Consider the following 14,810-nt stretch of genomic DNA (forward strand, 5'->3'; position numbering starts at 1 on the left):
TTTACCATAGCTGAAAGGAATAAGTTCCAGAAAGATCCTAGAACAGAAATCCTTTGCTACAAAATATTCAAAAATCACTGTACACTCAGAGCATGTTTTCTGTCCTGAGGAAATATCCATTTTTTTGGGCTCTTGAGCTTTTCTCCTCTAGCAGTGTGTTTTTCTCCACTTCTCTTTTCATTCTTCTGAAGGAAATTAAATCTGCTGGGATGCTGATGTGAGCAGCCATAAAGGTGGGCTGGTTAGAAGGGGAAACTACTGAGCAAAAAACTGTCTGATAAAAAATATGGACAGAGAAAGGCTTGCCAGCCTGGGAACAAGACAAATCCTTGAGAAGCACAGCTGGCCTCTTTGACATGCAGATAGGGTACCTAGAAACAGGAGACATCCTGAAACACCATAAATAACTGACAAAAAAAAAGTGCTTTAACAGGCATTTTATTGTAAGAAAAGGTAGGAAATTATCTTGAAAATAAAAAAGGGTCTGAGAGAACAGAAAACATCATTATCTATTGGCTGTTACAGGTGAAAAACAAAAATTACTAGCATCTATTGCCTATTCAATGTGGTGGCATCCTACACCCTCTTATCTCTGGATATAAGGAGGATATAATTTTTACCCAAGGTGAAGCCTTCCTCTGAGACCTTTCCCTGCTGCGCATACTTTTCTGTTCCTTAGAAGGTTGAATTTGGTGCATGAACTTTCTACCAGCTCTTGGACACCCACCAAGGACTCTTGGCTGACTCCACTCACTGTGACTCAGAGCATCTCTGAAATGAGACACTGCTGTCTCTCTCTGATCCCACTTTGTTTCAGTTTGCCCACCCATTCATTGGATGATTGGGATCGGTATCACTTGATACCAGTACTGTGCACCCACACAAGCAACCTGTCCTAAGTGTACCTGAGGGTATATTGTGGATGCTTCACCATTTTAAATACCCTGGTTAGTTATTGCCTGTTGCCACGTGATTGATAGATGCTAAATTATTGATTGCTGATAGTAATTTGCAATAGGGTGATGTGGATATGCAGTCACTTTATTAATCACAGGTATAGTTGCCAGTGGTGATTTTGTGGTAGATTGCTTGCTAGTGGTGATTTTTGTGGTATTTTTAATAATCTGTAAAAAGGTAGAGAAGTTTAGAGGATTAAGCCTCCATATCCTTGTGTATTACAGAATCCTGCAAACCCGCACTCACGATCCATGTACACCCGCAGGATGGATAACCCTGCAGGTCCTGACAGACACCCCTCAGGATTCTTCCAGCCAACAAATCTTCTAGAAAACCAAGATGTTTTTAATACTGCCATTTCAGCTTCAATAAACTTAAACATTTACATCAACAGGAAAGCACCACAACTGAAAAAAAAATTCTAGACAAACAAGAAAGAAAAATAGGATAATTATAGAGGTCACCATCTGGTGTATCAGCAGCTTCCAGTTTAATCACACACTGACCCTGGGATGAACATTCTTGTTTGACTAAGCCCTCCACTGACTGCAAAGAGTTGGGGGCATGCTTCCCTCAGGAGGAGATTATCCTGTTACTGCCCTCAACATGGGCTCTCCGAGTTTCCTGCAAAGCATTTTGTAGTGGATATTCCGGAAACAGGGCTCTGCATCAGCAGTGGGAGTAGCAGGATTGGCAGTACCAAAGTCAAGTCTAGAGCCAAAGTGGCAGCAAAGCCCCAGGGGATGCTCGGGGGAAGCAGGGCTGCTCCGTTACCTCATGCTGTAGAGGACGTGCCCGTCGGGGAACACTCGCAGCATGATGTTGTCCGTGGTGGTATCATGAATGAAGGACCTCTTGGAATGCACGAAGAAGACATCAGGGACCCAGATCTTCTTCACCAGCCTGCCATCAAAGGTCATGCTCTTGTTGTTGGTGCTGGGAAATGAGAGACGCTCATCCTTCCAGTAGTGCCTTAAGTACAAGGTCATAGTGAAATCCTTAAAAAAAGGGAAGAGAACCAGAAAAGGAAGAGAGGTCTGTCAGTGCTGCACTTTACAACTAGGACACACCAGAAGAAAAACTCACTCCCACCAGATAGATGACATCTCTCCACTCTCAACTCCTGATTCTTTCCTAGGTCAATCCTCTGTGTCAGTAGATTTTCCTGACAAAATAATTTCAGCCAAAATAAAGCATATCCAACTAAAGAATTTATTATAGTACCTAGTAATGTTTGGTCCCAAATGGGATATAAATATGCCCCAAGAGAAGCAACGCCCTACAGAAATGATTCTTCAATTCTGGCAAAATTATCTTACAGGACTATGGAAGCAATAGGATCTTCAAGAGGAAAAACTGAAAGTTAGCTTAATGGTCATGCTAAACACTAAGAAATTTATCCCCAAAAGGACTAAATTGTTACAAACAGCAACCAAGTGATGGAACTGTGTTTCCTACCATGTAAGTGTGTAAATACAGTTCCCTTTCAGGCTTGTTGATGGGGCAGGAACTTCAGTGACATTAAGGAAAACATCTGTTTGTTGATCCCAACCTGACAGTTGCTGCTTTTAGAGCTGAATCTACTCTCATGTTGAGAGATCAAATAGACTTATTTTCTTTATACTCCCAATTAAGCAAGTGATTATGGGAGCTGCAGTTGCTAAGTCTGAGCAGGCAGCAACACAGGCCAGGGTTTCTCCCGAGCAACCACTTTCTCACACCACAGCCAATCAGTTTGGTGACAATCAATTACTCTGACTCTCTGCTTCAAAGGGCTGTCTCACAACAGCCACGCATTGGCAGTAGGTTTTTCATTGATTTGTCAGAGAAGGCTCTGGTGCCAGCCCTCACCTTGCTGCCCAGCACAGTACAGAGCTGGCCAGACCTCTCTGACCATGGCAGAGACTGGCCAGGGGACACTTCTGCTCACCCACCTGCAGGACCCCACCTTATCAGACTGGTCCCAGGCTCCCTCACTGCTCATCCTAGGGATGCTGTGAGCTCCTGTTCCTTACTGGACACTGGGCACCTTCCCCTTATATCTACAGTCCCAGAGAAACACTTCCAGCAACTACTGCCACTGGCAGAGCTTAGGTTATGGCCCAGCTAGAAGAGTCAGCCTCAGGGGCTGGACATCAAGCTCCTCAGTTTGACTAAAGCTGGGAAAAAGTGAATCAAGGAAGAGGCAAAATTTCTGCTTTCTTAGGAATCAGTGCAAGCTATGGTAGAAGTCAAAAAAGGAGTAAAGAAGAGCCTGGCTATTCAGGGTTGCCGGTTGCCTGGCCATGACATGAGATAGAGGGACATGGGGCTCCAGGAGAGGAGGACCATTCTCATGGTTTAACTCCAGCCAGCAGCTCAGTACAACACAGACACTTGCCCACTCCTCTCTCCCACCACCTCCAGCCAATCTGATGGGAAGTAGACTTAAAAGAAGCTGGGTTGAGATAAAAACAGTTTTACAATTGAAATAAATAGTAACAAAAAGAGTAATGAAAAGGAAGATGAAAAGAGATAGAGGGGCAAAACTCCAGAAAAACAAGTGATGCACAACATAGCTGCTGACAGATGCCCAGCACATCCTCCAGCAGCAATTGGCCCCTCCCAGCCAGCTCCTGGCATGATGTCCTGTGGTATGGCACATCCCTTTGGCCAGTTTGGGTCAGCTGTCCTGGCCATGCTCCCTCCTGACTTCTTGTGCCCCTCCTCACTGGCAGAGCAGGAGACACTGAAAAGTCCTTGACTCAAGGTAAGCACTGCTGAGCCACAACTAAAACACTGTGTTATTTGTGTCATTCTCATACTAAATCCAAACCCAGCATTGTACCAGCTACTAAGAAGAAAATTAGCTCTATCCCAGCCAAAACCAGGACAGCCAGGCAGCCTGAGGCTGTGGCTGCAAAATGCCTCTGGGCAGCTGCATGATCAGAGCACAGGGGAACAGGGACCATCAGCCAGGCACCCTCAGCATTGCTTACAGCCACTGTGGAGGAGGGGGAAGAGACTGTCTGAAGGCACAGCCCAGGAGGGAACTCACTGCTGTCCAGGCCACCCCTCTCCCTGTCCTACCAGACTGGAGCTTCTCATTTTCACCTTCAGTCCCTTTCTCTCTCCAAACAGCCAGCACAGTGGCCTCTGCAATGGCCAACTCTCCTCTCTCTCCAATGGCCAACATGGTGCACCAAATGATGCCAACACAAAGTGGCAGCTGACAACAGCTTCTAAGCATAAAATCCAACTTAAGGAGGCTTTTTCATGGCAAGATTCAAAAGAGGCAGTGTGCTGACCACTTGTTCCTTCCTAACCAGCACAAACACTATTTACAAGCAAGAAAAGGGGTTAATTTCAGCACACACAAATACGAATGTCCCTTGGAAAACAAGGTTTTACAGCAAACTGGGAGAATTACAGTACCTGCCAGAGGCACAAATAAGTCTACACAGAAGTACCTCAATTTTGGCAGCGTATTTCATGTTTGCTCCAAGCTCCAGGCAGCCTCAAGAGCATGTCCTGCCACTGCACACAGCAGCAGCCCATCCATGTCAACCAGACAGGCACCAGTTTTAAACCCACATGCTTTAAACAGCCCCTGCACAGTCTTGCAGACACAGTGGGTTGCGGCTGGTGATGCTTCAGTCTGGTCCTTTGGGGCACCAGGTGCCTGCTCAAACAGTGATAGGTAAGGCCTGCCCAGCCCAGGGTACCTGATTTTCAGGACCACTTCAGAGCAGTTTGAAACAAGCCCTGCCTGCAATGAGGAGACAAGGAGGGCACCCTGCTGCAGGCACAGCCAGCCCGGTCCCCTGGCCATGCAGAGAGCTTGCTGCCCACTCTCCTCCCTGCAGACACCCATGTTGGGACAGTCTATTGGAAGAACACACCAACATAACTCAGGCTGAACTGGGAGAACATTCTTCCACCCCAAATATGTATCAGCAACTGCTGTAGAAAATGCTTGTCATGAGCTGGGAAAATAGGAACTATCAACAGCCAAGGGAGAGAATGGACCTCCAAGACTTCTGACAAGTAAGATTTTAATTGAATCCTGACAGAAAGTACTGTGAGTTATTTCTTTGCACTAATTAGGCCTCTTTGCTGCTCTGATATTATCTTGATGTATTAGGGTCCCAGTTCTCCTCCTAGCAGCCATTTCCTGTGCTGACAGCTCCTTCCCACACACCTCATTGCATGCATACTCCAAACCCTCTCTTTCAATATCCAGGCAGGCAAACTGTCTGGTTTTAATCACAGAACATAGAATAGTTTGGGTTGGAAAGAACCCTTAAAGGTCATTTAAATCAGCCCCTCCAAAATGGGATAAAGATGCAATTGTGCCATATTAGAAACTACTCAAACTAAAGCTTTTTCTTTGTCTTTATGTTTGTTTATGTTTGGTTTAGACCACAAAAGGTGCACAAGAACAGGGACAAAAAGGCAGCAAGAGGAAGGAGCCCAGAAGCTTCCTCTTTTCCTCTATGTTCCCCTTTCCACTTCTCTTTTTTATTCCATTTCCTACAATTAAAAATTTTAAAAATCACCATAAAACAATTCCAAACCAAACAGTAAAGTGTGTGTGACACTCATGAGAATTGAATGGTTCCCTAAGGAAGGAAACTCCTGCAGCAAACACAGCTTATGTGAATTTTACCATATGGCTTCAAATCTTCATATGCAGCTGCTTATATTTTTAGTTGTGATAGATCTTTCACAGCACTGATTCCTCTCCCATTCAAGGTCCCTTTTCTCTTCACGCTTTTAATCTTTATCTGGAGGTAGAGAGGTAAGACTTTGATCATCTGGTTTTATCAAGTCTTTGGTTCTGATTATCAGCCTCTTTGAATTTTGGAGATGCAGCTCTTACTTTCATCTGACCAATGATTAGAGACCCACAGGTTTCAATTCAGAAGGTCTTTTTGTGACTAGAATTAACTGAGGCTTAGAGGAGGATTACGTACCATGTCAACCTCAGAAATACTGTCCAAGCTTTCAACTTGCACATCCACCCCAACAGGGATCGCAGGGCCTGAAAGAGAATGAGATTTAGATATGTAAATAAATGTTCTTTCATATCATCTGCATTTCATTAGCACTTCTAAGGTGACATATAAACATTTCTGAGCTTATGCTGTACATTTCTGTCAATGGTTCTTCAGGAGGGGGCTGGGGAATCAGTTAGTGAATAACCATGTAAAGGCCCTTTTGAAACATTGAATTATCTTCCCCTTGGCATATGCTGCAAAATTGACACTTTTCCAGTTATTCCCGAGCTTGGATGAAACATTTGCCTATGTTTTTAAAAACTGTGCCATCCCATCTTAAATTTTAGGCCTTTATGAACAAATTTAGCCCCAAGGACAGGGGTCTTGAGATGAAGACATGGCAAGCAGTGAGCTCTTCCTTGGAGGTTTCTCATTTTTGTCAACAAGGCAAACCACATTAATCTCTTAAGGGCCCATCACCATCTTGATTCGTATTACTCACTGATGATGTTGCTGGTTGTCCACAGTAGTCTTAAAATTAGCAACCAGAGAGTTCACAAAGAGTAAATAAGCAGAAAACATCCCACAATAATGCACACTACTCTATTACTAGAAACACCGTATCAAAACTTCACTCCAGACTGCTGCTCATTGATGACCAGGACCTGCTCAAGATCCCCATAATGTGCCCTCACGTCGCTTTTCCCAAATTCTGGTGATAAGTGCCCACTGAGACAAGCACACCAAGCATGACCCAGCAGGGTGGCTCAGCAGGACCTGCTGAGGAACAGCCCAGGTGGATCCAGTGCTGCCTGGTGCTCCCAGTGTGTGGCAGTGGGACTCACAGGGCTCACACTGATGACCCCATCCAGGACATGTCTCCAGCCTGGGCACTGGCAGTGAGACAGACCATGCCAAAGGATGCAGAAGCTCTGCAGACATGTCTGAGACTTGTCCAGCAGAAACTACTTTTCCAAGGACCATAGTGGCCCCCATGAAGATCTGCAAATACTTTCAGCTCCTAGATTTTGAACCTGATTAGCAGTCAGATGTAAGACGTACCATAATCCCTTTGTGGACTCAGACCCATATTTGCAGCAGGGCCTGCTGCATGCATACATTTAGCTGTAGCAGCATCTTTCTCAAGACCACATCAAAGCCCTAAATACACTGCAAGTCTAACCAGAGAGCAGAAATGTTGCTGAGAGAGTAGCACAATTGTGCAAGCTGCTATCCATCCTGCCTCTGTACCTGCAGCAGCATGTACGGACTCCCACACATCTTCAGGGTTTTTGAACACGTTTGCCTCTGCTGGAGGAGAAAGAAGCACCAACTCAGCCTCAGTAGGGAAAGGCTGACCCCCATGCCCATGAGACGAGCTGTGACCAGCCCCAGTGAAGGTTTGCCAGGGCTTTGACAAGCCAGCCTCACCTGATTACTGCAGAGCACACTGATGGTGCCAATCCCCTTCCCACATGCACAGCTCCAGCTTGTTTTGCCCAAAGTGTCTGCCAGCAGCTGTGCTGGGAACAGGCACCTTGAACAAGCCCTGTGGAGTGGGACCAGGCTCCTCAGAACCACCAATTCCAGTTTAAGTGGCTGCTGTCCTCAGCAATGAAACTCAGACGTGGCTAACACAGCACTTTGAGGTGACTCCCAGATGCTTACAAACACATTCAGACACACAGCTGTGCACTACATAAATTAAAAAATTGCCAGCAATCATTTGCAATCAAGAGAAAGAATTATTCTATGACATTTCTAAAACATGCTTCAGTTTGTTGGGGTTTTTCTCCTAAACAAGGTAGCAAAAAGCACTGTATTTGTGGTGACAAGAGGCACTTTGATGTGCAGTACAATCAACAGAGAAACAGCATAAGCCGAGGGCTGTGTGCCCAACACATGCTGGGCAGCCCCCCACAACTTCCAGACTTCAAGAGAGACTCTGTGTATGAATCCTTAATTTAGCCTTGATTCAGGAAATCAACACCCACACAAAGTCTATTTACTGTGATTTCTATGCTTCTCTGAACACTAATCACAGATTTAAAAAAACTCAAAAACATCAACAAACAACTGAAAACCAAGCCCATAAACACAAGAACACTGCCAAGCTGATATCTGTCCTGCTCTCCTATTCCTTCCCTATCTGCCCTTGAAAATAAAATGTTCTTTTCTTTGTTCATATTCCTGCATCAAACACTCAATAATCAGCAGCTATCTCATTTCAGGGACAAAGCCTAAGGTTCGGTCTGGAGCTGAAACAAAGCTTTATTAAATCCAAAATAAAGGGTGTTCCACCTTAAGCTGGATGGTCTGGAAAGCCCTTGAGAGAACAGGTCTAATGCTGGATTAGGTGTCCTTTCTCCAGTTATTCACAAATTTGGGGGATGAGAAAAGAGTGATTATAATAGAGAGAGGGAGAAATTATTTGAACACTGCACTCAAATGTTTAGTTCTTAATACAGAAATGTAAAGATGAGTCTGTGAAACCAATTTATCAGCAGAAATATTATTCTTCCTTTTTTGGGCAAACCCCTACTACAATCAGCAGGAGTAATCACTGCTTTTTCCTTCTCCCTGCTCCTGACTCAGCACCTGGGGCTGAGGCAGTGAGAAAGCACACAAATGGGGATCTGCTGAGACACAAAGACACTTTGGAGGAGGTTTAGGCAAGAAGCTGGACTGAGCAGGGAAGGGTGAGTGAAGGGCCAGTGCAAATGTTACTGCTTGTGAGGTTAGCAACAGGAATCAAATGATCACCAAGTCCTGCTCTCAGCAATGAGCATAAGTGATAATGATAATTGTGTATTCACTCAGCCCGTCACTCTACAGAACATCAAGATGTAGTTTTGTAGAGGTACTTCATGCAAGCAACATTGAAAGTGCATGCAGCTTCTGAAGCAAAGCAGAAGCCCTGTCTAGAAATGACCTCTTTAAACCACAGAAACAAACCCTGGGTTTCCTTCAAGGTCATGTTGGCTACAGCACATACCATTGAATTAAATGGCTGTTGATCACCCAGAGAGAAATGTCAGGAGATTTTTGATCTCACTAACCCGTGGAGTCAATTAGGAACTGCTAGCTTTTAAATCCTGTCCCTCTGGCAACTGAACAGCTGAACCACAGAGGCTCATGGTGTTTTGCCAAATTCCTCATCAAATGCCACTAGGGACAAGCAAAAAGAAAAATACTCTCTGTATTGAGAGGGAGCAGAGTATGATGAGGGTGTAAATGTGAAGAAACAAGAACAGCTCAAATGGTATATGACAAACTGAACTGGTAGACAGAACAATTAACTTTGATTACAGCATTAGATGCAAAATAGCCCTCATCAACCATTGTTTATTGTTATAAACATTATTTTATCAATATTCACCTCTTCTTCAGAAGAAGGAAATATAGAAGGATCATCCTAGAGAATTATAAGCCACAAAAACTTGAACACATTAACACTGGAGAGATCTCAAAGCTCAGGCTCCTCTCTAGGAGGTTCACTGCTGGACAGGAAGCAAAATCAAAGCTGGGGATATGGTTGATAAAATGAAGCAGTGCTGCTTTGCTCAAAGCCTGTAATCCAGCAGAGTTTTTCAGATCACACTTTAGAGTCTCTGAAAAGAATCAGCCAAATTAATTTTGGGCTGGTTCTGACACAAAGAACCAGCTTGTTTCATTTTGCAAAAACTCCAGTTTGAGTATCAAACCATGCCCCAGATTGAATGGGATGTCTGGCCTTGGACTGACCTCTCCAGGGAACCCAGGAGGTTTCCACAAGTCCCGTGCAGGAAGGACTTCAGAAGGAGCCCAGTATTAAAGCCTGTTGCATCCCAGTGTGTCTCCAAACCTAAAAACACCAACCAGTGAGCAGCATGAAAGCTTCCAAGTGTGAGTCAGTTCCCAGTCAGAACTGGGTGCAAGCATGGTTTTTATTTCTGACACTGGAGCGGATTTTGGAAGAGAGGGAAGAGTGCACTACCATGAAGATGCCTGGAGTCAGCTTTCCACTCCACCTCTGAGACTAAAGCTTTGTGACATCTCTAATTTTTCTCTTTGGCAGTGCTTTCAAAGGCTCATTGTTTCTCTCTGAGACAGTGTCCACTCATCTATCTTTGGAGGAGGGAGGCAGATGAAGGCCCTGAGATAAAAACATGTACATGAGTAACGAGTGGGTTTGAGATTTCTTTACTGACAGGTATCTCGTGCACACCCAGCAAGACCACAAACCACCGTGGGACCTCTTAGGTGTGGGCAGCTCGCAGGCAGCCAGCACCAGCTCATCACCTCCCCATGACTGCAGGGCTTCGTCCCTCTGCCTCTCATGGACGGCTGCTCATCAGCAGAGAGGCAAGTTCTATTCCAGCCCTTTTCACTAGCACTCAGTGAGCTACTTGTGCTTTATTCATCCCACTGTTCATCCATCCTGGAAAAAGCACTGCCCAGAAAGGGCAGCAAGGACCTGCTGACGTTAGGCTACTTGGCTATGAACACATATAATAAAAGTAAAACACTAGGCTGGTCCTCAATAAAGAAGATACAGCTATTTTAAGTATCAACTAAAGCTGCTTATTCACAGGCTCCCTGTAAAATATGAGATGTCATAAATGAAATGCTTAAAATGGGTGTTTAAGGAAGGCAGCAAAACAAACATTTACATAATCTTTAAATATTAATAATAGAATATAATACCTGAACATCTGCTACTAACTAGAATAAGGTCACTGACATAGAGATAACTCCCTAAGGGTCAAAAACTCTGCAGTCTCTTTTAGCTTTTGGAGGCTCTTTGACCATCATCAAAGCAAAGAACTTTGTCATTGCCTCTGTACCCAGCTGTCTGTCTCTAATGGGCTGAGGGGAGGCAAGATAGCCATGCTTATTGGGCTGTTAATAACAACTTACACAACATTTGTTTGCTCACTTGCTCTTTACAAAGATACTTTTTCTTTAAAAACCCTTCACCTTTCTCTAATACTGTTTTTTTCATTTCACCTTGCATAACCCCAGACTGCTCTGCCCAGTGGTCACATCTGTGTTGGGCTGGCAGCTTTCTGACTGTCCTCTGCAGACCAGCAAGTGTCACCATGGCCACCATAAAAGAGCTCGAATCCCATCCCCTTTTTAGCACAGGGTGGAATTGCAGGCTGGCCTACCAAACTTGAGAACCATCAACAGTACTGGATTTCTTTTAGTCTTAGTGCCACTCACCATTTACTTACGGTATTATTTTACTTTTCCAGAATGGAGGTGCCTTTCCCACCCACAAGGTAACACCACAGGCCCGATGCAATGCCATAGAGCTGGAATCTCAGTTAGACCAGAGGGGCCTTAGGGCAGTGACCAGTTACAGTCACGTGTATCCCACAGGCTCCTCTTCTCCACTTTGGCAGTACGAAAGCTTTTCTATCCTCTGCAGGTCAGACCACATCAGTTTGACTGACACTGCCACAGAGAGAAGCTGGAAGGACTCATGGTGCCTAGCAAATCTCTGTGACTGCCTGACGAATAACATCACAGACAAAACTAGGAGGATCACCTCTTGCCAGACTTTTGTTCCCTTTCCTCTATGTTTTTTTTCCCACTAGGCTTATCATCTGTCACTAAAAACACACTGTGCAATTCTGCAGCTGAGCACGAACCTGCAGCACCTGCTATCTCTGTGTTTTTGAGTCAGGCTTTCCAAGGCTGGAGCCTCAACAAAGCTTTTTCCATGCTTTGCTCCTCATCATGTGCAATTTCAGTGCATACCTTTGTCCCAAGAATCTCTGCGAGTTAAGGAGGTTTTAAGCAAAAATTTAAAAAACCCGTCATGTTTTTCCTTTATAAAAAAGGAACCTTCTCAGCAAAGGCTCTTAGGATATTTCTCAGTTTTATAAATGTTATTCCAAATGTTGGCTCTAGAAGAATCTTGATGCCGTGATGGTAAAACAGGGCAAAAGAGAGATTAAAATGCTTTTACTAGAAGAGTGCCTGTGTAATTACATGTGTCTGTTTAGTGTGACCTGTGCTCAAATGCATTCTTCAAGGACCCTGTGGCCCTGATGAAAATAGTTAAATTCAGATCTGTTTCCAGAAATACAGCGCAGTGGTGCCACTGGGTGCTAAACCATCTGCACAACAGAACAAAACCCTGCAGCTTCCCCCAGAACAGGCATGATGCCCTGACATACATCCAGTAAAGGGGAAAAAAGTTTAAAAAATCACCATGGTTCCTCAGATGTCTCCAACTGAGGCAAGGTAGGGAGTCTAAATATGCTCCCAGAGAAGCCCTATCATCCCACCCATCAGACCAGCAGGTTGTTTGTCCAGAGGACAGACCAGCTGCAGAGAGGATAGCTCAGCACCTTCAGTTTGTCCATATCAGGCACTCAGAAGTCAACAGCCAAGCTGCAAAAAATGAAATTGGTTAAAAAAATTTTTAAAATAATCAGAAAATCTAAGACAGCATCCTCTGACCTCATAGTACAGGAGGGCATACCTGGGATTTAGGGAGGCATGTGCACTTTGGTGAATTCACGCTTTTACAGCCAATTCATAAAGAAGCCCAGTGCCTCCAGGGCCAGCTCCCAGACCTCATCCTTGAACCTCAGCTGCCCCAGGGGCTCACTGTGTTCCCACCAGCCCCAGAAAGATCTGCCTGTGCTCCACCCAGAGGGCAATTCAAGGCAAATTCTTCAACCCTATAAGTAGCAGACAAAGGTAACGCTGATTAGAAAAAAGTTACCTCCAATGTTTAGGCTGGACTACAACTTGTGGTAAATAACATTGCAGGGGCATGGAGCACTGTCATAACACAGGTTATGACAGGTTTTGAACTCTGGAGTTTGAAAATATATATATAAATCATGAACAGGGTTCAGCACCATGTTCTCAGAATGGCACATCTGCACTGAGGGGCAAGAAGCATCTTTTGAGCCACACCAGGAATGGGCAGGCCTGAGAATATGTTCCATGGACCAAGTATAAAGGGCACAACATTCATGTGTCCCACTGGGCAGGGAGAGGTAGCACTTCACCCTAGATGGTCAATTGACAAAGGATGCAGCATTAGTCATTCAGTGAAAACTACAGAAAACTCTGTCTTTAGCTCTGGAAGGATTTGGTTATTTATGTAATCAGAAGTGGGATTGCCATACTGGTCTTCCAGCAGTTTTTGTTCAGGTACCCTCTTATCTCTGCAGCAGTGAGTCTAGAAAGGTCAGGCAAGCACATTCCTGTAACTGAGCGTGGCTGAAGGCAGAAGTGAAGTTGGCAGAGGTCTCCCCTCCCACGCTTTTATGCTTTTATTTGCTTATGAGAATTTGAGATAAGATTTTTTTTTTTGACGAAAGTATTCAGTTTTCTCTTAGTAATGGCAGGCTGTGATCCACCCAATGAGTTCTTTACTTTGCAATTTAATCACATCAGCTGAAAAGCTCAGTTCAACTTCACAGCCATAAGTGAATATTAAAACCTGCAGCTTGTTCCTGTTCTCAACAGAGTGAAACACTTACTGGGATGGTTCATCCTGAACTCTGGGGAATGCCAGTCAAAAACAGAGCCAACTGCAGCAACAGGGAGGAATGTTGGAAATGTACAGAGCACAGAGGGCAAGGAGGATGAGCATGTGGCCTCTGAACTGGCACCAAGACTTTTCCCTTCACACTGATGCATCTGAGCAGAGGCTTGTTTGCTTGGTTTTTAATAAGGTTATTAATTGGATAAATAGATTATTCTTAATTAGATTAGCACAGAATTAAGAAAACACTTTTATCCTCACCTCCAAAGGCCGGCCGCATGGTGAAGTCGTGTTCGTCGACTCTGAGAAGCTGCTCCGTCTTTCCTTTCCAGGCTTTGGTCAGGTCGCGATTCTTCTTAAAGATGTGGCTGCAAAAGACAGCAGTGGCATTGCTCCATGTCTCTGTGCCCGAGTGCCACAGCTGCCAGCCCAGCTGCGGAGCCACAGGAGCAGGGGCTTTGCAGGCACAATCCCAGGGACTGTGGGGAGACTGCCAGCACCAAAACATTGACCCAGAGCTGCCTTTCCACAGCATCAGTCAGACCTTTGTGCCCCGCAGGCAGCCCTGCTCCCTCTGCCCCTCTCCAAGGACGTGGTGCTCCCTCTGCCCCAGCCACGCCGGCTCCAGGGGGGCACAAGGCAGAGAGCATCTCACAGGGGAGCTGCGTGCACTGAATGCTGCAGCTGAGAGCAAGCACCAGTGGAAGCAGCTGGGGGCCCCACGTTACCTGGCCAGGATTTGGCTAGGTACCAAGGCAACACTGTCATGAAAAATCTCTTTTCAGTGCTGGTCACGCAATGTCATGCACTACTTGGAAACTGCCCCATTAACTTCACCAATTTAGTGCCAGCAGTCTGTGTGGACAGCGGGTCTTCTGGCTTTCAGCAACAACAAAATCTCCCCAAAACAGCAGGAAGAGAGGAGTTTTATCTAACAAAGCCTTCAGTCCCTCACCTCACTTTTCTGAACATTAAGGTAGGAAAAATTCTTACTTTTTATTTGAAATATTGTATAATAACAGTGGAACAAGGATGACAACAAGCCCCTAAGTAAAGTGCAAGATAGTAACTAAAATCACATAAGGGGATAACTAACCAGCAGACAAACAAACTGCATGCACTGCTGGAAGAAAATCCAGATCAGCATCCCTGACTGTCCTCCAGTGGTGTGAGTAGAAGGCTTGGACCATTAAAATCCCTCAATCCCTTGACTCTGGACATAAGAGCTGGCAACGTTCTAAGTACTGCTGCAATAGCTGGTTTCCAGTAACTTACTAAAAATAATTATGATAAACAGAAATAACTTTTTACAAAAGGTTCAGGTTCCTTTTCCTGTATGGAAGAAATATGACTGAAAATATAGAACAAAAAATTTTGGA

General features: G+C 44.8%; 1 protein-coding gene and 1 long non-coding RNA gene across 3 annotated transcripts in view; one reads left to right on the forward strand and one right to left on the reverse strand.

The window, feature by feature from the left end:
• Positions 1–14,810, forward strand: part of LOC146767860 (uncharacterized) — a 65,514-nt gene that overhangs the window by 45,090 nt on the left and 5,614 nt on the right. The window lies entirely within an intron of this gene.
• LOC110479169 (gamma-aminobutyric acid receptor subunit rho-2) overlaps positions 1–14,810 on the reverse strand; it is a 34,033-nt gene that overhangs the window by 11,897 nt on the left and 7,326 nt on the right. For both annotated transcript variants that reach the window (XM_021546248.4, XM_085576443.1), the window contains exons 2-4: positions 13,693–13,799; positions 5,913–5,980; positions 1,732–1,955 (exon numbers count right to left, since the gene is read on the reverse strand). In XM_021546248.4, the coding sequence (XP_021401923.1) occupies positions 1,732–1,955; positions 5,913–5,980; positions 13,693–13,799 (399 nt within the window). The remainder of the gene's footprint in view (positions 1–1,731; positions 1,956–5,912; positions 5,981–13,692; positions 13,800–14,810) is intronic.

This window comes from Lonchura striata, chromosome 3 (assembly GCF_050655825.1).
Source record: "Lonchura striata isolate lonStrDom1 chromosome 3, ASM5065582v1, whole genome shotgun sequence".
Classification (NCBI taxonomy): domain Eukaryota; kingdom Metazoa; phylum Chordata; class Aves; order Passeriformes; family Estrildidae; genus Lonchura; species Lonchura striata.